At 43.3% G+C, this 27,591-nt stretch overlaps 3 protein-coding genes across 9 annotated transcripts in view; 2 read left to right on the forward strand and 1 right to left on the reverse strand.

The window, feature by feature from the left end:
* Positions 1–1,193: 1,193 nt before the first annotated feature.
* SPRYD4 (SPRY domain containing 4) lies at positions 1,194–3,441 on the forward strand. 2 transcript variants are annotated; one of them, XR_013993993.1, is made up of 3 exons: positions 1,194–1,417; positions 1,755–2,640; positions 2,823–3,346. XR_013993993.1 is itself a non-coding variant. In XM_081059400.1 (2 exons), exons 1-2 carry the CDS (start codon positions 1,333–1,335, stop codon positions 2,291–2,293), a joined length of 624 nt encoding a protein of 207 aa, XP_080915526.1. In that variant the 5' UTR covers positions 1,194–1,332; the 3' UTR covers positions 2,294–3,441. The 2 variants fall into 2 exon arrangements, 1 of the variants encoding a protein (XP_080915526.1); XM_081059400.1 differs by having other exon boundaries at positions 1,755–3,441.
* GLS2 (glutaminase 2) lies at positions 3,315–17,945 on the reverse strand. 6 transcript variants are annotated; one of them, XM_081059362.1, is made up of 19 exons: positions 17,680–17,905; positions 17,455–17,551; positions 11,792–11,891; positions 11,238–11,359; positions 10,519–10,648; positions 9,900–9,979; positions 9,659–9,822; positions 9,373–9,431; positions 7,788–7,820; positions 7,442–7,500; positions 6,875–6,941; positions 6,671–6,721; positions 6,281–6,457; positions 5,467–5,598; positions 5,261–5,353; positions 5,031–5,092; positions 4,460–4,536; positions 4,108–4,171; positions 3,315–3,971 (listed from the first exon to the last, which is right to left on the reverse strand). In XM_081059362.1, the coding sequence occupies exons 1-19, from the start codon at positions 17,738–17,740 to the stop codon at positions 3,815–3,817; spliced, it is 1,785 nt and encodes a 594-aa protein (XP_080915488.1). In that variant the 5' UTR covers positions 17,741–17,905; the 3' UTR covers positions 3,315–3,814. The 6 variants fall into 6 exon arrangements, with proteins under 6 accessions (XP_080915488.1, XP_080915487.1, XP_080915489.1 ...); XM_081059361.1 differs by lacking the exon at positions 17,455–17,551 and having other exon boundaries at positions 17,680–17,945; XM_081059363.1 differs by having other exon boundaries at positions 17,455–17,714.
* Positions 17,888–27,591, forward strand: part of RBMS2 (RNA binding motif single stranded interacting protein 2) — a 77,552-nt gene continuing 67,848 nt past the window's right edge. Inside the window, exon 1 of the mRNA XM_081059381.1 lies at positions 17,888–17,951. The gene's annotated coding sequence lies outside the window, so the exon portion shown is untranslated. The remainder of the gene's footprint in view (positions 17,952–27,591) is intronic.

A 27,591-nucleotide genomic window follows, 5' to 3' on the forward strand; every position in this document is an offset into this window, starting at 1 on the left:
CTGTAATCATTTCACTTAGTGCATCCTATTGCAGCTGCCAATATTTTCGTCTACGCGTATCTCCCCACTAGACTGTGGATCTTTGAGAGGGATTGTGTTTTGTGAGAAAAAGAAAGAAGGTAGGCAGCAGTCATAGGTCAAGCCTCACGACCATCCCTTAGAATTTGATGTAGGCACATTCAGAAATTTAAGTAGGGGTGTGGCTGGTTGTCTCAGTTGGGTAGAGCATGGTGCTAGTAGTGCCAGGGTTGCTGGTTCGATCCCCGCATGGGGCACTGGCACTGTGAGCTGTGCTCTCCTTAAAGAAAAAAAAAAAGAAAAAAGAAATTTAAGTAGCGGAGTGGCATGATCAGATTTGTGATTTAGAAATATCACTCTAACTGTAATGTGACATTAGATTAAAGCAGAGATAGAAGGCCGGGAGACCAGCTTAGAAACTGCCCCATTAAAAAGAGAAAGCCCCAGTTGAGGTCAAGGATGACAGTGGCCTGAACTAGCGCCATCCATCTCCACGGGAATGGTGGTTGGAACTCTGGGTTTGGGGGAGATTTTTTGGTTAATCTATTAGACTCTTAAGGACCTAAAATTGCCTTTTTTTGAGGGACAAGAGCATAGAGAAGTGATGTTGATGTTGGGCTGACCAGCAGAGCCTTAAGTACACAGATTGAAAAATTTAGAAAGCAGGGATATTGCCTGATGTAAAAATGTTAAATGTAGGCCCTCCATAATCAAATACCTCATACCTGTTCCACTCTGAACCAAAACAGGGGAAACCGAATATTGGGTTAAATCCTCCATTCCCAGCACTGAAAATACAAAACCAACATTTACAGTATTTATGTATTTAATATTTATTAAAACACTACCACTTACCCACTGATTGCTATTTGTCAAGCTGTATTCTAGGCTATTCTCTCATTTAATTTTTACTATGGTCTGACGGCTATGTATTTTTCTGTTTTACGAATGAAAACACTAAAGCTCAGAGAAGTTAAGTGATTTGTCCAAAGCCACACAGCGAGGCCGGGTTCGAATCCAATTACTTCTTAATTCTAAAATCACTTCTAACCATCTTGCTACCCACCTCTCTAAAGGTCCTATATAGTTAAAATGTGACGAGCATTCCTCCCCGCAGAAAAACTGAACAGCCTGGCCCGGCCGCGGGCACAACCAGAACAGAGCTCACTAAAATGGCGGCTCCCTGCTGGGCGCTGGCTCCCTTACGTCATCACACTGCGCGACCGCCTCTCGCGCCCCACGTGCGAGTAGAGCCGACTGGCGGATGGTGGCGTGTCAGGCCGGAGGACGTGCCCTGTTCTTCCGCGGCGCAAGATGGCGCTGCCTTTTGCACGTTCGCTTTGTCTTTGCCGCGGCGGGGCCACACGATTGGGGCTTGCTGCCGCGGAAGCCCGCAGAGGTAGGATTACTTCCTTCTACTCTTTTACCTCCAGAACGGTTTCCGTCTGTTATTCCCCTGCGGTCATTTCCCCTTCCCCATCTGCTTTGGTCTTGGGATTCCAGCCCGGGACGGTATCTGGTGTCTTTAAAATCCAGGGCTTCTCCATGCCCGGCTTTCCGGCTCCGTGGGCTGCCCATCGTGAAGCGCCCCCACTCCCTGGCCCGCTTGATGCTCTTCCTCCTCCCTGTTTCGTCGTGATCGCTCTGACCGCGCGCTTCACATCGGAACGTGTGTGTGTCACTAGTTCGAGGGTTCTAGCCCCTGTCCTCATCTCGTCTCTTTGCTCTGCCTGCAGGCGTCAGTTTCAGACTGGAAGAAAAAACCGCCCACAGCAGCCTGGCACTCTTCAAAGGTGACACAGGTGTCAAATATGGCATGGTGGGATTGGAGCCCACCATGCTGGCCCCGAACGTGGAGCGCTTCCGGGAGTGGGCCGTGGTGCTGGCCGACACAGTGGTCACCAGTGGCAGGCACTACTGGGAGGTGACAGTGAAGCGCTCCCAGCAGTTCCGGATAGGAGTGGCAGATGTGGACATCTCTCGGGATAGCTGCATCGGTGTTGACGATCGTTCCTGGGTGTTCGCCTACGCCCAGCGCAAGTGGCACACCATGTTGGCCAACGAGAAAGCCCCCATTGAGGGCATCGGGCATCCAGAGAAGGTGGGGCTGCTGCTGGAGTATGAGGCGCAGAGGTTGAGCCTGGTGGATGTGAGCCGGATCGCTGTGGTCCACACGCTACAGACAGATTTCCGGGGTCCAGTGGTGCCTGCCTTTGCCCTTTGGGATGGAGAACTGCTGACCCACTCAGGGCTTGAGGTGCCTGAGGGCCTCTAGTATGTCCATCACTGGAGTCCCTAATCACACTCTTGGCCAGCCTCCTGCTCAAAATGTCTGAAACCTTTTAACTTTGCCTCAATCTCTAGCTCCCACAATTCAGTGTCGGGTCCTCTGTGCAATATCTTAGTCATCTTCCTCTCCCCTACCCTGTGAAAGCTAGACATACAGCCTCCCTCTCCCTTCCCCCAAACTACTGCCAAATTTTCTAGGCTACCATGAATGTCCTTTCCCTGACTTGTTTACTTTAGTCCCTTTGCCTCCCTGTGCCCAGGCCTTTCTCAGACTATTCAGTCCCGGGGTCTCACCTTCCAGCTTTGTTTGAATTTATTCATCACTGTGATACCGTTCCCTCCCTTTGATCACTGTAACTTCTGTGTGTCTTTGGGGCTCTATCAATCTCTCCAGAGTAAATCTACCTCTGGCTGGAGGAGTGGTGCAGTCAATGACTTGGCCCTTTCTCTACAGCACATAGAATCTGGGCGCTGGCTCCCTTAGGAAGTGCTTTGCTGTGTCAGAGTGAGACCAGCGCCCTCCTTCCCCAGGACTCTGAGCTGTAGCTATCCTCATTCTGAGTCCGTCCACCGAAATGTGCACACCTCTGACATCTGGTCAACCCATTATAATCATTGGGCCAGTTATAACCGTGACCAAAGAGGAAGAGGCACTCGGAGGATATCAGGGGATTAGTGCCAGACACTTTATTCTTCAGAAGTTCCATCTTCATTTCTGCTACGTTTGGAACTTCCAGAGGGAGGAAGGAGACCTAAGCTCTCCCACAATACATTTTTGGGCCTGCTCAGACCTAAGCCCTTACCCCCACCCCCATCTTGGTAGCAGAATATACTTAACCTAAAGCAGTATTAGAGGCTGAGGAAAACCTGGTGGGGTGAGTATGTATGTGAAATATGTATTGTTTGGGCTGTCTGACCCTGTGGTTCCATCTTATTCTACCTTTATGAAGGTGATACAACTGAATGCTCCTAGGGGATAAAGAAAAGGACTGGGTTTAGCAAAAATAATCATTTGTGTAATTAAAGTTTATTTGAGCACAAAATACTTTCTCTGTCTATAAAATTTCTGTTTCCTGGCCAAGGGGGGCAGATCACTCCAGACAACTAAAGCCAGGTGCATAGCTCGTCCTCCTTCCTCTGTGGCTATATAATGTGCATGGTGGCTAGAGCCCCTTTATCAAAGTATCTCTCTCTCATGATGGTTCAGGGAGAGGAAGAGGGGACCTGGGTGAAGACCTGGGAAGGTTTTGAGTGGGCCAGGCAATTAGGCTATACCTTGAAGAAGCCCACGATCTCCATGGATAGCTCTACTGCAGGTATCCACTGAGGCACTTCTCTATACTCTTTGCCAAGGGATTGGGGTATTTTGAGTCTCACAGAAAGCAATGGCCTAAGTCTTGGTCCCCACTGAAGCAGTGCAGCTCTCTGTAGCATGTTTGGTGGTTATGGGTTAAATGTGCGGCCAGCTCTTGCTTTGTCTTGAGCAGGGACCGTGCGTGCTCCATGCTCACACCATGCTCTCTAAGTTCTCTTTGGACAGAGCCTCATCTGCTGCTTCAGCCTGAGTGTCAAATGGTGTATAGGAGACCTGGTAATCTTGAAGCAGTTTCACTACCTCCAGATGATTGAATTGCACAGCATCATCCAGGGGAATGTTGCCCCACCTGAGAGGAACAAAGAGCATGATCAGGCAAAGAAGATACGGAGAGTGCCCGGGTTCTATACATAACTGGTGGCTGAAGGGCAGTCATGGAAAAGCTGCTGCCCAGCTCCTAACCTCGCTTTTAGCTTAATCCTCACCTGTCCTTGACAAAAGGATTCACTTTGCAAGCCTCAAGCAGGAATTTAACAACTTCGGTGTGTCCTAGGAATATGGGCAGAAAGAAAAGGAGAAGTTATAGATCCTGAACCTTTTGGTATTAACATTGGTAGAGACCCTTGGCAGCTGGAGTTCTGAACAATGGAGGGGATAAAGCCTCTTCCCGTGTTGCTCCCTGTAACACCCAATACTAGTCAGCCTGCAAACTGAAGGGCATCTGGACAAACTAGTGGCCGTCCCTGTAACCTTGAGGGCATACCCAGTGGGCGGTACTCTTGGTAGAAAAGGGAGGGTCTTACAATCTGCTTCCCCTCTTATTTAAACTTCAGATACCTTCAGCTGCAGCAACATGCAGGGCGGTGCGGGAGTCATAGTCTTTCTGTTCCATGTCCATGGCTGACAAGGCAAACCTGAGGGTAGCGGAAAGCAGCTAGAGTAACCCAAATCAGCCTAGAATCACTCATGTCCTTTCTGAAGTGAGGTCAGACTGGAAGGTTCCAGAGCTTGTGCCAAGATCTGTAGACCTCGCACAATCTATGCTCTCTACCCAGATGAGACTATTACTCCTACATCAATGTGATGGTTCCAGAAACATCACTGCTTACCTGTGGTAGGTGTCCAGTACACATTTGCTGATGTTGGTAATCCGTTTGAGGTAGGGTCCTTACCTACCTCCTACGACTGCTATTAACACCCAGGTTAATCGTAACAGTAGCTACCATTAATTAAAATCTTATCACACGGCAGGCACTGGACTTAAAAAAAAATAAAATCTCATTGAAATGCAGTATGCACCCACTTTATCTGACTAAAGCTGAAGCACTTAACTATTTTGTTATGTTGACTCCTCATGGGATTTCTGACCAGGAGTATTTTATTGTGTTTATTTGGACAGCAGAAGTACCTTCGAAGAGCTGAGACATCTCCACTATAAGCAGCAAATAACAGGTTCACCACAGTCTTGTTCTGGAAAACAAATCATACCCACCTGAGATTAACTGTGACTTTGAACCCACCCATGCCCAGCTCTGCCCCATGACCCTCCTCCATGGATGCGTAGCCAAGGGTATTGCTGAAGTGTTATGGAATGTGCTATTCTAAATATTCTTACAAGCTACTTGAGGTTTTTCTTACCCTAACTTCTCCCCCTTCACGCCGTGGGTCTAACTTCCGAGCACAGTGTCTCAGGTTGTCATAGTTGTGGAAATTGAAGAGAGACACCAGCTTCTAGAATTGTAAGCCAAAGAAATTATTTACTTACTCCTTGCACTTAGTAGGAGCTAAAAATTGCTTTATTTACTCATTAAAAAATATTTAGTATTATATGCAAAGTAACTCACCTGGCAGAAGCTGATGCCCCTATAGCTGTTCCCGAGCTTGTCCAGTGGAGGTGACAGACACATCATTCCCATGACATTAGGTACCACCAGGAGGATGGCTCCTGACACAGCTGACTTAGCTGGCAGGCCCACCTTGGGGACAGAGTTGAAAATGAGGATGAGCTAGAGGTGTCCCAAGTCTGCGTTAACAAGTTAGGCTCCCTCAAGTGACCACATGGGCAAGGCCACAGCCATCCCAACCTTTTGGCTTGTTAGCTAGCTTCTTTTCTTCTGTCCTCCCCTACCCTCCTGAAACTCATGGCTCCAGTAAGGAAATATTTACTGAGTATTTCCTCTATCTGCCTGATACTAGGACAAAGCCTCTTATTTCACTTACATTCTGGTGGTAGGAGATAGACAATATGCAGGTAAACAAACAAAAATAATCATGGATTATGATAACAGAAGAAAAGAGGTAGAGTGCTATGATAGAGAATGAAGTGGGAGGGGGCCCACTTGAGATAGGGTAGTCAGAAAAGCCTCTCTTTGGAAGTGATATCTAAACTAAAACCTAGAGAAGAGGGTGCCAACCATGTGAAGGGCGGCAGAAAAGCAAGCGGTTCGGAGCTGCAACCTTGTGTGCTTGTGTTTGAGGGACCTGATATATTTGGCAAACTCCCCTAAGGATTCTCAGCCTAATAGCCTGGAAGTTAGTGAATTGCCTGGAAGTTAGTGAATGAGAGGCAGGAACAAGCTTCCACCTCTCCACCTTCAGAGACTGGCCTCTCTGCTTTGCTCTGGGCTTGTGGGAAGTGAATGGCGCTGCGGAACTCACATGGAAGGCAAACTGGCCTGAGAAGTCGTACATGCCGCAGGAATGCATGAGGCTGAGGGTGTTGCGTACTGCTTCAGCGCTCAGCACGCTCTCGCCTGTGATGGGGCAGATCCCACCATTGGCCAGGGTGGCTGCTATGACACTGCCTGATTCACAGGTCACCTCCACGGAGCACAGCTATGGAGACACGGCAGAGGTGAGAGGGAGGGGTAGACCTGAACACTGCTCTTGGGTGTGGAGCAATGTTGGTGTCCAGATCTTTCAACAAGTTCCCCCGGTGTTTCTGAAGGACACCAGAACCACGGGAAAGGAGAAACCCTCTGAGTCAGAGCAAGGAGTGCAGTCTGTCCTTGTTCCCTTGGCCCCAGCTCAACAGCAGTGTTTGCTTACCTGGAAGTAAAGATCAAGGGCAGCCATCATGTCCACCCCCTTAGGAAAGCACTACAAAGAACAACAGGGGAGAACATTTCTCTTCAGGCCATCAGCAGTCCCCCTTCACCCTACCAGGGGCTCAGCCAATGTCCCCAATTCCGACTGCCCTTCTCCCAGCCGCAGAATTCCCAGGGACTTTCTGTACCAGCCCCTCCCAGTTACCTTCTTTTCCTTTAGATAATAGCCGATGGCATAATTCCGATCCCCTGTTTCCTTCTCTGACTGGAATCTGAAGCAAATACTCAATTTAGTACTTGACGTTTGAGGGGTGGGTGTGAGAAGGGGAAAAAAATACCTTCCCTGAGAGACAGAACTAGATCACACATGTTAAACTAAATCAGCCCCTTTATAAATTCTCAGTAATACTGGAGGAAACTTCTGAACCTGAGCAAGCATTAGGAAGAGCTTTATTATAAAGCACGAAACAAAGCAACACCCCAAATCGTCTAGTCATCTAGTCTAGGAAAATGATTTTCGGCTTTGAGAGGCTTGGCAAGAAACCCTCACACCGCCTTGATCATTAAGTGCTAAATAGAAATGAAGTAAATTCTTTTACAAAGTAAATGTCACTGAAGGGGCTCAGAGGAAGCTGGGAGGCCAAAGTTCCCCTGGGATTTCTTCCTCCTAAAATTCTACCATCCCCCTCCTCCATCACACACACACACACACACACACACACACACACACCCCCCACAATACATTTGGCCAGTCCTGTGTCCAGGTCCTTACGTGGCATTGCTGAAACCCATGTATTCATTCCCAGCCATTTTGTTCAGATACTGCAACACCTAGAAGAGAAAAGGGGGCATGGAAGACACCATGTGAGTGAGGACCCCTGATAAACACATATGAGGTTGTTCAACTCTAATGAACTCCTCAGTTTTTATCCCAGCAGGGACTTCAAGAGGCTTTCCTGTCTGAGGCCAACATATTCCCATACCTCTGGAAATAAGGCTTCTAGTATGGGCTGGTGCAATATCAAAGTGGGGATAGAGCCAGGCATTGGGGTGGCAGCACAAGATAACTAACATGCCATGGAGAAAAGCAGCCAGCGGCTGATAGCAAGGAAACTTACAAAATCAAACTTCTCTGCTTTGTTACAGTCCATCTACAAAGAGAAAAAGAAAGAGACCAGTATTCTAAGCCGGGGAGGATGACAGGGATAGGTGGAGGATGACAGGGGAGGGTCAGAAGAACCTAGTAGTTAAGTATTAGACTGGTTCCTACTAGGAATATGTTACAACTGAGACTTTTTGTATCCCTGCATATCAAGTGACCTTAAAAACCAAACCATTTCGATTTTATCAAGTAATGAATACACATAACCTCACCCCATCTATGAGCATCACTCATGCCTGAGTTTCAGCCCCATTTCCATTCTTAATCCCAACCCTCATCCCCGACTCCCACTTTCATTTTCCTGATTCTAATCCTGTCCCCAACTCCCACCCCTATTCCTGATCCCCATTTCCATTCCTTATACTCCAGGTCGGAGCCTTAATCTATCCTTTTCCCGACTCCCATGGCTCTATCTCCAAGACTGGAGTGTGTGACAGGAACGGGATGAGGATGTGCGTTGCATATATTGTAATATTCAATTATATTGATAACTGAAATAAAGCTAAGAGTCAAGTCCAACAGGGCCTGTGAGCCTGTGTAGATGGGAATGGGATGAGGCAGGTTGTAGACAGAGCTATCCCAGAGCAAGGGGAGGGCCTGAACCTGGTCACCCCCCACCCCCATTACTTTTTTTTTTTAATTTTTTTTTATTTGGGGGAGGGGAACAGGACTTTATTGAGGAACGGTGTGTACTTCCAGGACTTTTTCCAAGTCAAGCTTTTGTCCTGTCAATCTTAGTTGTGGAGGGTGCACCTCAGCTCCAGGTCCAGTTGCCGTTGTTAGTTGCAGGGGGTGCAGCCAAACATCCCTTGCGGGAGTCGAACAGGCAACCTTGTGGTTGAGAGCCCATGCTCCAATCAAGTCATCTGGCACTGGCCCATGTGGGAATCGAACCGGCAGCCTTCAGCATTAGGAGCACGGAGCTCCAACCGCCTGAGCCACCAGCCCGCCTCCCATTACTTCTTGTATTTGTCAACTATAGTGTCAACACTACAGGAACTCTGACACCTAAGTCCCTGGGGGGAGGGCTCCTAACACCACCTTCCTCAGGAGGGGCTGTGATTGGCTTCAGAGTACTGCTGCCCACATTACTCTTAGGTTCTTGCTCAAGCCCTGGGAGACCTACAGCTGACAAGTCAGCCTGACACCCTTGCTCAAGGCCAACTCACAGTTCCAGGTGACGTGAATAGCTGCCCTGGCCTGGCCATTCACCCTTCCTTCCGTGTGTCCCTTACCCAGCAGTGGCCAATCAGCACCTAATAGCGCTGTCCTCCCCTTGTGTCTGGCATTTGGCCCTTGGTCCTAGGAAGGGGTCAGGACCTACTCACTTCTCTATGGACGAGGAAGCTCTGGGCTCCAGACTCATGGGTGGGGGCAAGGGCACAGTTCCTTTTACTGACATCCTTAGTATAATATGTGTCCTCACTGCCTCCTTGGGGACCCTCGAAGGAATTAAGTCCCCTCCAGTCTCCCTGGAGAACTGGTAAGATATGAGGGATATAGGAACAAGGAGGTTTAGAGAGGGCTAGGGTGACACTGACCTTGATCAGGCTGCTCACAACAATGGCACCAGCATTGACCATGGGGTTATGGGGGATTCCTGGGGAAATACAAACCCCCCAGAGTCTTATCAGCCACTGAGCAAAACCTCATTTACAGCCTGCCCACTCTGCAAGCTAGTCTAGAAAGATTTCTTTACTGGGAGGATGGAATGACAGAGCTCATCAGGAAGGGCAAAGAATAAACAAACAAAAATGGCTGGGGGGGGCAGTGCGTGGGGATAAGAAGGGAGCACCTACGAGTCTGGTCTGAGTCCTTAGTGCTCACCTTCCTCATTGAGGGAGAGCTTGTTGTAGCGCAGACCACTGGGCTCCTTGCCCACGAACTTGTGCACGTAGTCAGTACCCAGGGTGCTTACAGAGATGGCATAGGTGAGGGGCTTCACACAGGACTGCAGGCAGAAGGGGATCTTGGTGTGGCCCACGGAGTGCCTGGAGGCAGACAAGGTGCCATGAGAGGTTGTCCTACGTTCTGCACCTGCACCCTGCCGCCCCTTCTTCTTGCTCACCGCTGACCATCCACAGTGCACAGGGAGACGCCCCACAGGTCTGGATTTGACTTGGCCAGCTGAGGGATGTAGGCTGCCACCTGGTCATGAGTGGGTAGAGAAAACAGAGACAGAATGGAGATATGGATGTGGAGAAGGGGAACAGAGCTGAGGTTCCAGGTCAGGAGAATATTTTAGATAAAAGCTAAAAATTTGTTTTTCTGCAGGGCAGAAAACAGTTCCCTCCTGCCTGTTGTTCCCAGAGACACCCAGGCCTTAAATACTAGAAGGCCTTATCTTTCTGTAGCTCCGTTCCTATAGAGATAGCAATAAAGCCCACAGAAGGTAAAAAGAAAATTTGGGGGTCAGCTTCCCTTTTTGCTTCTTAGGCTCAATTACTCTACAGGTCTTTTTCAAAGTTCTATTGAGTCCTTATGACAAATGTCCCCATAAAAACCTTGGATTCCCTCACCTGCTCTAGAAATCACACGTATAGAAATACATAAAGCCCTTGTCCCCATTTTTAGAGGTTCTGCTTCTCATCTCTTGTCCATTGGATTCCCAGCCCCGGGAAATCTCCAAGAAGCAAGGTGTATCTGGCCCAGAACCCTTGCCCCTCCCTTGGCCCCCTGGCCCTCACTTTGCCTCCAGAGAGCTCTTTGGCATCTTCAAAGATGCGATCCACATGGTCCGTGAAGTCCTCAAAATCAGGAATGACAAACTTCTTTCGGAATGCCTGGGTCAGGAGCACAATGTTGCGGCTCACACACCTGGATCCCAGACATGATTGGGTTAGGGAGCTGGAGAGATGCAGCTGGGACTCACTCTAGAGCCATGGAATTGGGGAATAAAGAAGGTGTTAGCGGTCATCGAGTTTGGGACCAACAGCTGTCCTGCCAAACCTTTGGAACGTCACTTTATCTTTCTGGGTCTTAAGTTTCTTTGCCTCTAACATAAGGGGTTGTAATAATGTGGAATGATATCCCAAGAAAAAGAAACACCCGAATAATATGTATAGTAGGTCATTTATATATTAAAAATCCTAAATCATATATTTACCTAGATTCCTATATATGTAAATGCACAGGACATTGTCTAAAAGATGCCCAGTAATCTGTTAACTATGTTTACTTCTGGGAAAAGGGACTGGGATTGTGGAGAGAGGGAAAGCAGAACATGTATTTCTATATTGTTTGAAGTTTTATAATACGTATATGCGTATTCATGTGTTTCTTGTGTAATAAGTCATAACATTAAAAGAGGGGTTGAACTATCCAACCCCCAAGATCCCTCCCTGCTGTTATAGTTTATGTCCAAGAACAGTTTTGAGATCGGTGCCCTTGTTCCTGGGGCCCTCACTTTTGGAAGAGATCTCGGTCCAAGAGACCACCACTGCTGGACTCTCGCACCATGCGGCGCATCTGGCTCATGCAGTCCCGGAGCCGGGGATCTGATGTCTGCAGTCCAGTGGCCTTCAGTGCCTTCAGGGGAAAGAAGACGCTGGTAAGGTCAGCCGCAAGGACAGTAATCCAATCCTAATAACCTTTCCCAATGGTTAACAATGAGCTCAACCCCAACTATTACAATAGATGGAACAAATGGATTTGCAGACTGAAAAAGGAGGGGATAGAGCAGCTTTGAGGATAACACAGGGTTTCCTACCCTTTTTCATCAAGGCAGCTGGTTTCTGAACCGCTTGGTCAAAGTCTCAAATCAAGAAAATGGGTTGAGTCAGAATGTTTAATTTTCCCACCCCGGGGCAGGGATGGGATTGTCTCATCAGCCACGGAATCTACTATTTTTCATCCGCTTAAAGCAGTCCCTTAGCTGCCATGCACTTGTCCTACCCTTCTTTTCCCACTTTCCAGAGATCCTAAGGGATTAGCGTTTTGAGCAGGTAGAGAGGAACTTACAGTAGTGAACTTGTGGAGAGGTATTCGTTCCTGTCCCTCAGCAATAGTGTAGAAGAGCAGATCACCCAAGCGGGACAGCATGCCACTCTCTGACGAATCACTGTTTCAGGGCAGAGATGGGGGAGGACAGGAACTTGAGAACTGTTCCTTGCTCTTCCTTCTGGAACATGGGCTTATAAGTAGGTAGGTGTCCTCATTCTCGGCCTCCTCCCTGAACTGTCTGATCTATCCCTAAAATTCCAACTTTCACATCTGTCCTGAAAAGGCTTAAAATGTACTCTCTAGCTTTCTTTTGTTCCTGACCTTTATTTCTAGCTGCCTTCTAGACATTTCCAACTCTAGATGTCCCAAAGATACCACAAACTCAACATGTCCAAACCTGAGGTCATCTCACCTCCTCAGTGCCTCCTTTTGTGTTTCCCATCTGGGTTAATAGTTTTACCACTCATCGAGGTGTCAAGTTGGAAACATGGAACCATTTGGATAATTCCCACAGCTTACATCTATCATTAGTTGATAACCAACGCTGGATGAATCTGTCTCCATAATGTCTCTCAAATCCACTCTCTTTTCTTCTCCTCTACGCCAGCATGGTATAGAAAAAACCCACAGTTTGCCCATTAATAGCTGTGTGATCTTAATATGGATAATAATGTTATTTAATACTGCTGAACCTGCTTTCTCATCTGTAAAATAAGGGTAGTAATGTCTGCTTCACATAGGTGACGTGAGGCTTCATTAAAATAATATTCCATGAAAAACTGTCTTTCACAAAGTAAATCTCAGTAAATCATGGTTCCTTATCATCAGCTCCTTATTGTCTGTTGCCTAACTGTACCACTCTCTTGAGATGGGGTTCCAGCCCATCTTCCACAATGAGCCAGTTATCTTTCTAAAACTCAAATATCATTTCTCTACTCAAAAACCTTTGATAATTCCCTAAGTGCTTACAAAATAAGTTCTTATTTCTTAGTGTGGCATTCAAGGCTCTTTAGAACCTGCCAACACTCCACCATGTGCCTACACCACAGTTATGCCAGGTAATAGGTGGCTCCCAGAATGGGCCAGGCACGGTCCGGCTTCCTGGTGGTGCTTATGCTGCAACTTCTGCAAGGAATCACCTTTTTCTCCTTCACCTGTCACCGTCCTGCTCATCCTTCAAGGTCCAGATCAAACATTTCTAACTAACTCTGTAAAGTCTTCCTCAAACCTCCAGATTTTGCTTATGCTGCTGGTATGAAACAACACCATTTTACAGACAGAGGATCTCCTTTGCCCCAATGTTACGTCTTTCTGTTTTATGTATCTTTGTCTTCCTAGCATTGAGCAAAGTCCCTAGCACACAGTGGATCTTCAATAAAGAATTACAAAGTTACATTTCTAGGAAGTTCGCTGCTTCCCAAATTCTCCCTTGTGCTGGCTTACAGCACCTAAAATTCCAGTTAATTAAGACTTCTTGGTCTTCAAGAGTTCTCCTGTTAATATGTTATCAGATTTAGAGGAATTGTTTTATCAGATCATTCCAAATATGACAGCTATTTGAAATTAAGACCCTTGAAAACCCTCTGACCCAACAATTTGCCTTCCAGGTATTTATCCTATAGGTGTACTCACATACCTATGAAGTAACATATTCACTGCATTGTTAGTAAGACTGGAAACTACCTAAAGGTGCATCAACAGGGAATTGGTTAGGTAAATTATAGTATTAATATATTCATATAATGGAATTATTATGCAATGTAAAAATAAGAAATGAGCATTGATATTGAATGATCTTTAAAAATGTAATATTAACTAAAAGCAACAAGCTATAGAACACTGTTTATAATATGGTACTATTTATGTTATATATATTTGCTTTTTCAGACACAAAATATTTCTGGAAGACTGATTTATCTCCTAGGGAGATGAAACAGGTGCTGAGCAAAAGGACTGGGAGGCACTATTTCCCACTATATATCTTTTTGTGTATTTTGAATTTTGAACCATATGAATATGCATATATTATCTATTGAATATATTAGGTTGGTACAAAAGTAATTGCAGTTTAAAAGATTAAAAATAATTGCAAAAACCGCAACTGCTTTTGCACCAACCTAATATATAAATATGAATATATTATCTGTTGAAAGAATGCATTAAAAAATAAAATGCCACTCTGGGTGGTGAACACACAATGGGATTTATAGACGATGTAATACAGAATTGTACACCTGAAATCTATGTAAATTTACTAACAATTGTCACCCCAATAAAATTAATTATAAAAAAATAAAAAATAAAAAAATAAAATGCCTCTTAAGAAGTTTGGCACAGGTTAGGGGTGTGTGTGTGTGTGTGTGTGTGTGTGTGTGTGTGTGTGTGTGTGTTTTGGTCTAAGGAGGAATACCAGGGGAGGGGGCAGTCTTCCTGTTTCTGAGAAAATCCAATTGTCACAATGAGCTTCATGCCTATAGGGAAGTGAGGATCCATGCGATAACAGAAGGGAGGAAAAAGATATCTGAGGAATAACTCAAGAAGAAAATTATTTAGGAACACTTTGAGGGCAGATCTTTCTGCCCAGAAACTGAAGGAAGACAGGAAATAATACCATACCGCTAAAGGTATTGCAAGCCTTAAAAAATTTGCATACTGTTTGACCCAGATATGGATTGATCTACAAAATGTTGAGGGGAAAAAAGCAAAGCGCAGAACAATATGTATAATATGATACCATTTATATTAAAAAAGGGAAAATAATGTCAACACATATTTACTGATATAGGCAAAAAATATCTCTAGAAGGTTATATAAAACATGAGGTATGATGAAAAAAATACAGTGAATATTTAAATTTAAAAAATTATTACAGTAAAAGACATATTGCCATTAATCGTCCTCAAAATACCCGCCCCCCCCAGCTTCGAACACACTTATCCCATTGTTCTTGCCGCTGTCTGAAGCAGTTCTGGAAGTCCTCTTTCGTGAGCGTCTTTAGTGGCTGCCTCCATGTCCTAAATCGATTCAAAATGTTTTCCTTTCATGGTCATTTTGACTTTGGGGAAGAGCCAGAAATCACACAGAGCTAGATCCGTGAATGAGGTCACACCATGATGTTTTTATTTGACAGACATTGCCGTATATCAGAAGCGATGTGTGACATGGGAGTGTTTTCATGATGGAGGATGATTTATTGCACACTTTAAAACACACCTTTTCTCAACCGTAGCTCACACCCAACTGACTGCACTGAACAAGTTGAAACTTGTCACACACTGTTACTAAGGTTTGATGTGCCGCTTCCCGTATTGAAGATCCCTGCCTTTCTGTTGGATGGTACTCGGCAGCAGCATTCACTGTATTTTGTGATCACAGTGGGAAGGCTCTGTGTCATCGCTTCTGGTACAGCAATTTCTGTCAAATAAAAACATTACAGTGTATCTTCATCCACCTATTTACTGGATCTGGCACTGTGCGACTTCTGACTCTTCCCCAAAGTCGAAATGACCATGAAAGGAAAACATTTTGAATCGATTTAAAACATGGAGGCAACCACTAAAGACACTCATGAAAGAGGACTTCCAGAACTGCTTCAGACAGTGGCAAGAACGATGGGATAAGTGTGTTCAAAGCGAGGGGGAGTATTTTGAGGGGGACTAATGGCAATGTGTCTTTTACTGTAATAAACTTTTTAAAATTTAAACATTCACTGTATTGTCTGATCACGCCTCGTTTCGGTGACACATGTCTCTGAAGAGCAAAATTCCTAGTAATTTGCTCTAAGAAATAATTGAACAAGTGCACAAAATATGTAGTAACTAAATTGAAGATTGGTTAATTAAGTTATGATACCTCACACAATGTAATCTTAAAATGGCAAAACAGCAGCCATTAAAATGACAATATTATACATACACATTCAATATTCAAAGCTGTTGATAAATGGAAAAGATAGGTTACCAAAGAATATGAATGCTATGATCCTATTTTTGTTAAATTTTGTATACTGGGGTGCCAAAAAAAGTACACATCTATGCATTACTTTTCGAAGTTGAATTGAATTATGGTAGCACTGTGTAGTGTGACATTCGCTCAAAAGATGGCGTTAATCAAATGAGTGCTAGCGGCATTGATTGTATTACAATTTTACTACAGTTTTTTTCTTTCTTAAAATGTGTATACTTTTTTTGGCACCCTCTGTATACATATACAGAATACATATGGATATATGTCACAAAATTATATAACAAATATATGGATATATATCACAAAATTATATAACAAATTTTGTTAACCAGGTAACGAAATTAACTAGTTACCTCTAGTGCTGAGATCTTTATTTTCTTCTTGATACTCTATCTTATTTTTCTTTTGTAATCAGAAATATAATAAAGCTAAATGTTAAAAACAAACAATCACCTGAATAATAGGGCATTTTCTCTTTGCTGCTCTTCTCCCCCATAACCCCAAATACAAGAACCCCTCTCCTACATGGTGTCATGCTCCTAGAGCCCATCTCTTTCCAGTGCTCTCAACTCCTTCTGCCCAAGGGAGCATCAATCCAAGGCCATGAGCATGAAGTACCTGGGAGCACAGGCAGCCATAGACAGGAAGATCAAGCTTCCTAAAAACACTACCATCACCTGACTCCACTGGATAAAGAAAGGGGGCAGGAGACTAGGGACACTTCCCATTGCCCATCCCAATCACCCAAAATGTGAGTGTGAGGGAGGTTAAGCCTTTGTTCTATCCCACCACCATTTCTTCCGTGGGAATTATTTGGGGAAAATTGGGGGAGAGAGTAGAACAGGAGAGAGAGGGCTTATTCTTTACAGTTTAAATGTTTCATGTCTCATTGAGAAGAGGCTCATGGAAAAGTACAGCATAATAATTACACATAAATAAATAAATAATACCTTATTGATCTGTTACCTGTCAGGACAGGGGCTCCCGTGGTGGTGAGGTAGTGTTGTGTCTGTCTGGCTACTTTAATTATGGTGTGCATGTTTTTCTGAATGCCATCAGATGTCAGTGACAGGGGAGATGGTCCATTTCCTGTTCCTGCTATGATAGAGCGGGGCTACCTGGACAGTGTCTACGTTGGCTTTTGGGAAGGCAAAATTTCCTGCTCAGCTCTGTGTCGGAGAAAATAGGCTCAGCCACCAAGTGTTCCTGGGTGGCGGGGGAGAGAGGTGCAGCCTCTAGGGCGGAATAAGAGCCCCAGGGAAAAGAACCCTTTAAATCAGGAAGCCTGAGCAGCACAAATAAGGGATCTGATTGGCTCTGGTTTGGGAAATCTGTGTCTTATGATTTCCCCCATTATCAAGATTTTCCTCATTCAACAACCAATTGGAAAACCACCCTATTGACAGATTAGGGAGCCCTAATAACGCACACACTCAACACATACGCACACAACACACGCACGTATCTGCGCACCAATAACATCCGTGCATCACACGCCGAGGACACGCCGCAACACAGACACACCATACTGACAGACCCAAACACAGCAGGACTCGAGGTGGGAGGCTGCTGCATACCCACGCATCCCCTAAAATACACTCGAGGACTGGGAAGGAGAGGGAGGGTGAGGACAGGTGGTGCGCACAATCCCTGCACTCAGACACGTGCACCGAGAAACACTCCGCGCCCATATGCGTTCCCTGTTAGGTACGCACCTTGGACAGCCACCATCCGGAGGACCGACCTGCCCAAACGCCCTCCCAGGCGGACCGCACATTACCGCCCGAGCACGGCGGACCCAAATCCCCAAATCTAAAGGAAAAGGCATCGCAGGCTAGTGAGCGAGGAAGAGAAGAGAGATGAGATGCGCTCCAGAGGGAATGGGACTCGGGAGCCAGCGAGTGGGAATCTGTCCCCTGCCCCTGTCCCGCAAGCCTTACTGATCCTGCTGCTGCGGCTGGTGACTGTGCGGCGTCTGCCTGCCCTGCGCCGCGGCCTCATTGAGGTGGTGCCGGATGCCCCCGCCAAGGAGGGGGCTCCGGCTCAGGTGACCCCAGCCTCCCCTCCGGCAATGACCGCCGGCCCTGTTCAGCGCATTCTGCAGAGCCCTCATGGAGCGCATCCCCCCAGCACGTCGCCCGCTCCGCCAGAGCGCCCAGGGCGTCTGAACGGTCTTTGGAAAGAGGGGCGGAGGAATCGTCGCGGAGGCCAGGTGGGGGCGAGCTCTGTGATGGGGAGCGGAGCCTGAGAGGTGGAGAACAGGGGCCTGGTGGGCGGGGTTGGTGCAGGAGGAACACAAGTGGCCCGAGCATAAGGTTCGGGCCACTCACTATCAGGTGTACCCGAGAGCCCCTGGGCTAGGGACCGGTGAAGAGTGTACGGGTAAGGGAGGAAAACGGGCCGGAGAGCATCAAGTGCGTGGTGGGGAAAAGGGCGGTGCCTGGTGTTGGGATGGACAATGCCGAAGTCCAATCATTGAGGAAGGAAAAATTTGGGGGCAGAGAAAAGTTGAGGCTATCCAATAAGAGCAAGGCGGTGGGCCGTCCTCAAATGCCTGCGGATTCCTCCGCGCTGCGGGGCGGGGTGGGGGAGGGGCGGGGCGGGGAGGGGCGGGGCCCTGCAGCCGGCCGTCGCGCGGACGCTGAGGGCGGGAAAAGGGAGACTGGGTGGTTGCAACGCGGGGCGAGCTTTCCGAGAACACGACGGGTTTAAAACCATGGAATTCTCGGAAAGAATGGAGAGCGGTGCTTCTCTACGCTCGGATAAGAGTGAGACCTTTTCAAGAGGCCACTTAGTGACCTTCTACATTTGAAGGTCAAAACCGTCCCTCAGTGACCCACTGAGCAATGCAGCCTTTGGCCAAACGAACGCCTAGTCTGTGGCACGTGGTATTGGTGAACGAGGTGTCAAATGGCCAGAAAATTTGCCGACAAGAAACAGCCCCCCGGGGAATTTAGTGAGGTCACGAGGCTGTAAAAAGGTCAACCAGGTTGTTGCTGGGATGCCTGAGTTCTCCTTTATATCTCTACCAATTATTTGGTGGCTGTTTAGGAGTTGGGTGTTTTTTAACTTTGAGCCCTTAAACATTTTATAAACTGTTAAAATTTTAGCTATTTTAAATGCTTGCCTTGTGTTCCTTTTGGGCAGAAAAGAAGTGACGCACACAGAATTTTGAAAACTCAGCATATTCAGAAATTTTGTCATTTGCAACCAGGAGAACATTAACCTGTTCACATCGCCTAATATAGCATCTATATTTTGTACGAACTCATGTAAATAATAGTTATTATTTAGTGCTTACATTGTGCTTTATATAGTCTATCCTTTGTATATGTAGTCTATCCCCACTTTATGTAGTCTATCCCTCTTACCAGAGACCTTCAAAGTAGTTATTAGTCCTATTTTAAAGAGAAAAACTAAGACTCAAAAATTAGGACTTCTTTGAATAAGATAATCCAGCTAATAAGTAGTAGGGCCAGGAATCAGACCCAAGTTTCTGACTAGAAGGATGCAGATCTTCCCAAAATTAAGTGTTGAATTGAATTATCCCAAGAAATGACCGTATCTCTAAAGGAAGCATTTTATGTGGAAGCATTATGATACAGTACTGAGTTGTCCAGAGGCTGGCTTTTCATTTTTAGGTTAAAATGAGCATCAAGGGTAACCATGGGAAAATAATATCAAAATCATACTCTGGTGTGTTCTGTGGAAAGGCAATTCTCCTTTGCTTTGGTTAGGGTTGGACTGTTTATTTAGTTTGAAACTAGATGGAGTGAGCTTTCTTTCGTTTTTCTTTGTCTGTCCCTTCTCTAGTCATTCCGTAGCTGTCCTATCTGTTCTCCTATGGGTAGGACTCTCTAATTCAGGGACTCCAGCTTGTTCTGGACTGCCTCAGGCAGCCCAGAACTCATGGGTTTTCCCCATGAGTTCTTTAAGAAAGTTCTGAGTTTTAATACCTTGTATAAACCTAAGCCAGCATTAGTTTTTTCCAAGTGTAACAGGCTAATCTTATCCTTGTTTCGTAGCTTTCTGAACTGTCAAGAGAAAGATACCATATGTTAGGGGATTTCTAAACATTACTCAGTTATTTGCTTCCTTTTAATTCCTACTCCTGTTTTTTTGAATTAGCCTTAATTATAAGCAGTAATGAGTTCCTCACTCTCTTTCTCCCCAGTTCTCTTGGACAATAGGAATTGGTTGGCAGTGAAGAAAATCTACCTGTAAAAGGGGAGCTTGTTTGCCTAGAGAACTAGCCCCCAGCTGCACTTTGACCTTTGGACCCATGCTTCCTTTACTACAATATTGCTGCCTTTGCATGAGGATGGAGCATGAACCGGTTATTTGGGAGGCCCAGAGCATTGTATAAAGTATAAGATATTCAAGAAGAACAAATTTTTCATCCCACATGGTTAAAGCTTGGCAGTGTCAGGTCCTTTTTTTTTGCTTCTGATTTGAAAAAGACCCATCTAGTTAAATCTAGTACTAGCCAACTGTGACATGACCAGCTAGAAATGAGGCTTTTCATAAGTGAAAGAAAACTCTTTCATGTATCTAATAGGTTTTTAGGTCAGTCCTTGGTTGTGCCAGAATTTTGTGGTATAGCGGGGAGAATTGCTCTTAATTAGTTTTAATCTTTAAATCAGAAGAGCCAAATTCTCTGGGGTACAAAAATTGGAAACTTGATGTTTGTGTTTGGAGAATGTTTACTTGTTATGATTTAGAGACTCTCATTTTTTCAACTTTTTAGACTGTAGCTCGGATGTTAATTAGTTCAAGTGAAAGATTATTTCACATAAGTTATTTTTTTCATTAATCTTTGTTCTGCTAATGTTACTGTTGGTGCACCCTGCTTCCTGCCTTAGTTTCTCCATTTATAAAGATAATCTTATATTTTACTAGGTAAAATGTAAGTACTGGGAGCTCTGACATAATCATCTTCCACTCATTCAACTAATATTAATATTATTCATTGGCCTACAGTGTGCCAGGCCCAGTGCTAGGGAATCCAGAAATTAAAAACCAAAACAATGGTTTCTGACCATTGGAAGAAATGAGAAAGCCAGTGTTTAAAATTCCTGATGAGAAGCTAAACATTAATGAATGCCAACTATAATTTTATATATATAATGTGATGGCTCGGTGTGAGGTCGGAGGGATAGTGGATGGGGGGAGGGGGGTTCACAGTGTGAGGGATATAAATGATGAACGTCTAAGTATTACCTTGTCTTGTACACCTGAAACTAATGAATTAGAATAAAATAAAATAAAATTCCTGATGAAAAGTGCCAATCATATATATGGGGATGGAAGGAGAACTGATTCTGGGTGGTGAACACACAATGGGATTTATGGATGATGTGGTACAGAATTGTACACCTGAAATCTATGTAATTTTACTAACAAATGTCACTAACAAATAAATAAAAAAATAAAAATAAATAAAAAAATTTTTAAAAGTGCCAAGATGAAGAGATACACAGAAGGAAGTATAAAGTAGGGGCACCTAACTAAGCTCATGGTGAATGACAGCTGAGACAATGGCGGGATGCCACAAGGAATGTTGCGTGATGGGAGGAATGTTGGGTGATGGGAGCCAGTTCTTAAAGGACAAGAGATGTTCGAAGGGAGGTTAGTAGAAAGGTGTTCCAGACACAGGGCTGGTCAAGAACAAATAGCATAAAAGGAAGATTTGAGGGACTCGAGATCAGTTTGGTTGGAATGAAAATTTGGTTAGGTGTGAGAACGTGTGGGACCGGTGAAGCTGATGATATAGGTGGGGTCTGCATTATGAAGAGTTTTGAACACTGTGATGAGAATATTCAACTACATCCAGAGGCAGCTCCATAATCAACCTTCTTTCAAAACTCTACTTCACTCAAACTCACCATCCTACTGCTTCACAAAGAAACCCTCAATTTCCTGCCAGTACACTTAATAACTCATATCTATCCCTCCAGATACTATTGAAGAGGAATCCTTCCTCCATTCTCAGGTTAATCTCTCCACTTACTTTGCTCTGTTTTTCAACTTCTTTCTCTCTAATGACTATATCCTTCAGCATTTAAATATGCTTGTCTCTGCCATCTTAAGAAACAATCACTATATTTTGACTCTCTGTGTGTGTGTGTGTGTGTGTGTGTGTGTGTGATTATATTACAATAGATGTCAGTTAAGCAGCTTTATGCAATTCAGATTTTCCATCAATATTGGGGGGCGGGCGGTTAGCTCAGTTGGTTAGAGCGCAGTGCTGTAAACAGCAAGGTTGCCAGTTCGATCCCCACATGGGCCACTGTGAGCTATGCCCTCCACAACTAGATTGAAACAACTACTTGACTTGGAGCTGACAGGTCCTGTAAGAACACACTTTTAAAAAATTGGAAATATATGGTGATGGAAGGAGAACTGACTCTGGGTGGTGAACACACAATGGGATTTATAGATGATGATGTAATACAGAATTGTACACCTGAAATTATGTAATTTTACTAACAATTGTCACCCCAATAAATTTTAAAAAAGAGAAAAATAATTGGGATATAATTGATATATTTAGACTCTTCTCTGTATTCCTTTCACCACCAAGTTGTTTTCTGTTTTTGTTTTGTTTTGTTTTGTTTTGTTTTGTTTTGTTTTGTTTTTAAGGAGGGCACAGTTCACAGTCGTTCATGCAGGGATGGTACCGGCAACATTGCTGTTATCAACATCACACTCCAACCAACTGAGCAAACTGGCCACCTGCTCCCACCACCAATTTTTTTTGTAAGAGTTATTACATTTACCACTTCTTTATCCTCACGTATTCATTTCTCGATAATGGTGAAAATAAGCTGATTCTGCCATTGTGTTCCTTTGGGTGTAGGGATTTAAGGGATTCATTGGAGTTGAAAATTTAAGTGTATTACAAGGCCACCAAATAGAATAAGATATTTAAAAATTGCTAAGACATCATTAGTAAGCACATTTGAGCAGGACTTAGATTCTGGCTAGAGCACTATGGTGCTGGTACACATGCTTTAACTTGACGTTAGACCTTCATGGAGTAAATGAAATTTCATATAAGTTCAGATGTATCTGTGATGTGTTCCAGTGTGCTTTCCTAATTCCTTTTTGGTTTAGCAATTATAAAACCCAAATTTTAGGACTAAAAAAGTATAAACATGAGCATGTAAAAAAATCACAGTACGAGTATATCATCACACTGGTCAGATTTATGATGCTTAATACACATTTTCTCTATCTTGCCAAATAATGTCTGCTGTAATTTGGTTTCTCTAATCACTATAAGAATAGGTTATAGCAAGTTTGAATCATTATAATATGGTAAGAGAATGTAGCTTTTGCCAGAGTCCTTAAAAAAGATTTTTAAAACTCTTTGTAGACTAAAGCTAATTTGAAAGAATTTGAAACAGCAAAAAGAAAAACCTTCAGAGTGTGGTTGATAGCATTTTAACACTTGAGATTTTTTTTAACCTAAAGCATATGAAAGATGTTTTAAGAATCCTATATTACCATATTGTGAACAAAACTGTTCTCTAAAAGACTAGATAAAATTGTTTTTTTTTTAAAGATTTTATTGGGGAAGGGGAACAGGACTTTATTGGGGAACAGTGTGTACTTCCAGGCCTTTTTTCCAAGTCAAGTTGTTGTCCTTTCAATCTTAGTTGTGGAGGGTGCTGTTCAGCTTCAAGTTGTTGTCCTTTCAGTCTTAGTTGTGGAGGGCGCAGCTCAGCTCCAGGTCCAGTTGCCAGTTGCTAGTTGCAGGGGGCACAGCCCACCATCCCTTGTGGGAGTAGAGGAATCGAACCGACAACCTTGTGGTTGAGAGGACTTGCTCCAACCAACTGAGCTATCCGGGAGGCAGCTGAGCTCAAGGTGCCATGTTCAATCTTAGTTGCAGGGGGCAGAGCCCATCATCCCTTGTGGGACTCAAGGAATTGAACTGGCAACCTTCTGGTTGAGAGCCCACTGGCCCATGTGGGAATCGAACTAGCAGCCTTCGGAGTTAGGAGCATGGAGCTCTAACCGCCTGAACCACCCGGGCCAGCCCAATATTAACTTTTAATCACACTTATCTACTTAAACATTCCATAAGCTGAAATTTCTCAAAATTTTATGTAATTTGAAATTTTTTACATCATCCACTTTTGTCTGTCAATTTATTAAAAGCTGTTGTTACAGTTCTCTGATCTTTGGGAAATTTTTAGATAAACCAATTTTAGATTATCAGGTAATTTATATAATAACTACCACTTAGATAAGAGATTTTCAGAGCTAAGTATATTTACTCACATATTTGCATTTATTATTCCAGTCCAGTTTAATTCAATTAGACAAAAAATCACAGTAAAAGGTACAGGTGTCAAATAAATTTATTATGTATGAAAATGATTGCTAATATAATTGCTGTTTTGTGAGAATTATTAAATACAGAAATTAGAAAAAAGTAATGCATATTAAGTTTTCTGTGATAGTTACAATACTGGTACTTGATTTCAAATTTTTCTGAAGTATTATCTTAGTTTTGTTTTGCACAATTCTCATTCCTGTTTTTATAGCAATTTTATAGCAATCTTTTTATAGCAATTAAAATGATTTAAAAATTATTTCAGGAACTCTGTAGGATCACCATGTTTAACAGAATTTTTATTTTTCAGCATATAAGCTCGAGCAGGGGAAAAGCATAGGTCATACAACTTATCAATTAGCCAACTCATTACTAGAACCATTTTTTTTTTACAATTTTATTTATCCATCTGGTTCAAAATTCAAAAGGTACAAAAGGGCATGTAGTGAAATCACCCTGCTGTCTCTGTTTTCTAGCCACCTACCCACTTTTCCTCCCCAGAAGCAAACATTGTTAGTGGTTTTCTATATATCCTTCCAGATATATTTTATTTGTAACTAAGCAATTGTATTTTTTCTCTTTTACACAAATAGTAGCAGCCTATACACACTGTTTTGTATTTTAAAATTTTATTTATTTTTTTGCTATGTTTCTTGGAGAAACTCCCAAATCCCTACTTAATATGTTTCCTTTTATGGTTGTGTAGTATTCCATTGTCAAGATGTATCATTATTTCAAAACTATTCTATTGGTGAGTATTTGTATTGTTTTCCATCTTTTGTTGTTATTAGAGACACCATATTTCCTGGCTTGCTTAGGACAGTCAGCTATGCCAGTTGTCTCAGCTTAAATGTCAGTAATGCCCTCTTTCTCTTACAAAAGTATCCCAATTTGGATAATATGTTTTATCCTAGCTAATGCAATGCTGCTACAGTGAATATGATTATATATCTTGTCGTTTTGCAGGTTTACAAATACAACTGTAGCTAAAATTCCTAGAAGTAGAATTGCTGAGTCAATGGGTATATAGATTTGTAATTTTGATAGATGTTGCCAAATTGCCCTCCATATTGTTCATACCATATTACAGTCTAACCAGCAGTGTTGGAGAGTACTTGTTTTTCCACGCTCACCTCAATTGATTATTGCTTTTTTGTGTGTTTGCCATTCCAGTAGTTGTAAAATGGTATCTCAGTGTTATTTTATTTTGCTTTTTAAAAATTGTTTTATTTTACTTTTAAAAAATGAGGTTGAGCATCTTTTATCTTTTAATTTGTTTAAGAACTATTGTGTTTCTTACTTATGAATAGGCATACATTTTTCCATTTTTTTGTTGGTTATTAGAATTTTGATACTGATTTCTAGGAGCTTTTTATATATTTTAGAAATTAGCCTTTTGTGAAATGAGTTGCATGTATTTCCTTCCCCCTCCTGGTTTATGATGTGACTTTTGGTTTTCCTTTTGTGTCTTTTGCCATGTAGGAAGGTTTTATCATTATATAGTCAAACTTCTTTCTTTTCATTTTTTTTAATTGGGGAATATTGGGGAACAGTGTGTTTCTCCAGGGTGCATCAGCTCCAAGTCATTGTCCTTCAATTTAGTTGTGGAGGGCGCAACTCAGCTCTAAGTCCAGTCGCCGTTTTCAATCTTAGTTGCAGGGGGCACAGCCCACCATCCCATGCAGGAATTGAACCAGCAACCCTGTTGTTAAGAGCTCATGCTCTAACCAAATGAGCCATCCAGCCGGCCTGTAGTCAGATTTCTTAATTTGTATTTGTATTTAATGAATATTATCAAAATTCATTATTCAGCTGGACACACATTTAATCTTTGATTTCCTCATCCTTCACATGCTATAAATAGATCTCAAATCCATTCACTTCTCTCAACTCCCATTTTTACTATCATAGTTAATCTTCTTAATTTAGATCTCTCTCCTATCAGTTTCATTCACTTCCAATCTTTTCTTTACAATGTAGGCACAAGTGATCTTTCAGAAATGCAAATCTGTTTATGTTGTATTTTTATTTAACGTACTAATGATTTCCCAACTCTAACATAACTTAACATACAGTAAAAAATGAATGGGGGGAAAAATGAATGAGAGATGAGGACACTTAGTCAGCAAATGTAGGTTATTCTTAACAATGGAGAAAATTAAAAGAACAAAAAGAAGTATAGAAGAACCTAGAGTTCAGGGGAGGGGCTTTTGTTTATTTTGTATGTATGTGTGTGTTTTTGTTTTGTCTTTTTAAAATAATTATCAATATGCTGAGGAGAGAAGCCAGTAGAGATGGAAAGGTGGAAGGTAGCAGATGAATATTACATGAAGGTAGCAGATGAATATTACATGGGAGAAAGAGTGAGGTAGAAAACTTGAGAATGGTAAATATTTAGTATAGCTATTCTGGGCACTAAGAGAGGGCACGAAGTAGTGTGGGAAAAAACCTTGATGAGATTAGAAGTTTATAGTTTAACAGAAAAAAATACTGATAGTTCTTTGTGGGAGTGCTATGAAACTTTCAAAGACCAGATAATCCCAATCTTGTGTACTTTGTTCCAAGAAATAACTTCACAACTTGTTCTGTTAAGTTGGTATAAACTTGGGTGGCCCGATAGCTCAGTTAATTAGAGCACAGTGCTCTTAACAACAAGATTGCCGGTTCGATCCCCACATGGGCCAGTGTGAGCTGCACCCTCCACAACTAGACTGAAACAACTACTTGACTTGGAGCTGATGGGTCCTAGAAAAACACACTTAAACAAATAAAAGTTAAAAAAAAAAAGTTGGTATAAACTTTAAAACCAAATTAGACAAGGACAGTATAAGAAAAGCAAATTATAAAGACATAAATGTAGAAGTCATAATATATATATTTCATATTTTATGAAAGTGGTATTTATCCCAAGGATGCTAGAATGGATTAGCATTAGAAAATAAGCATAATTTGGGTCAGCCTGGTGGCTCAGGTGGTTAGAGCTAAAATTGAACACGGCACCTTGAGCTGAGCTGCCGCTGAGCTCCCGAATGGCTCAGTTGGTTGGAGCGCATCCTCTCAACCACAAGGTTGCCAGTTTGACTCCCACAAGGGATGGTGGGCTGCGCCCCCTGCAACTAGCAACGGTAACTGGACCTGGAGCTGAGCTGCGCCCTCCACAACTAAGACTGAAAGGACAACTTAAAGCTGAACGGCACCCTCCACAACTAAGATTGAAAGGACAACAACTTGACTAGAAAAAAGGGCCTGGAAGTACACACTGTTCCCCAATAAAGTCCTGTTCCCCTTTCCCAATAAAAAAAAAGAAAAGAAAATAAGCATAATTTACCACATCAACAGATTAAGAGGAAATCTATTTGATTCTCCTGGTCATTGCAGAAAAAAGTTTTGATAAATACTCATTTTCAAAGCTCTTAGCAAACTAGACAAGAAAAGGAACATCCTGATAAATCTGATCAATGGTTTATCAGGGAATAGGCCTGGTATCACAACTTCTGTTAAATATTTT

Source organism: Rhinolophus hipposideros (assembly GCF_964194185.1).
Source record: "Rhinolophus hipposideros genome assembly, chromosome: 9".
In the NCBI taxonomy this organism is placed as follows: Eukaryota; Metazoa; Chordata; class Mammalia; order Chiroptera; family Rhinolophidae; genus Rhinolophus; species Rhinolophus hipposideros.

Bases quoted from the DNA above. Each gene is read 5' to 3' on its own strand.
- SPRYD4 (XM_081059400.1), top strand. From the start codon at position 1,333: ATGGCGCTGCCTTTTGCACGTTCGCTTTGTCTTTGCCGCGGCGGGGCC. The intron at 1,418-1,754 runs GTAGGATTACTT...CTCTGCCTGCAG, and splicing joins TGCCGCGGAAGCCCGCAGAG to GCGTCAGTTTCAGACTGGAA.
- GLS2 (XM_081059361.1), bottom strand. From the start codon at position 17,861: ATGCGCTCCATGAGGGCTCTGCAGAATGCGCTGAACAGGGCCGGCGGT. The intron at 10,649-11,237 runs GTGAGGGCCCCA...TCTGGGATCCAG, and splicing joins GACCGAGATCTCTTCCAAAA to GTGTGTGAGCCGCAACATTG. The intron at 6,458-6,670 runs GTAAGCAAACAC...GTGTCTCCATAG, and splicing joins CCCTTGATCTTTACTTCCAG to CTGTGCTCCGTGGAGGTGAC.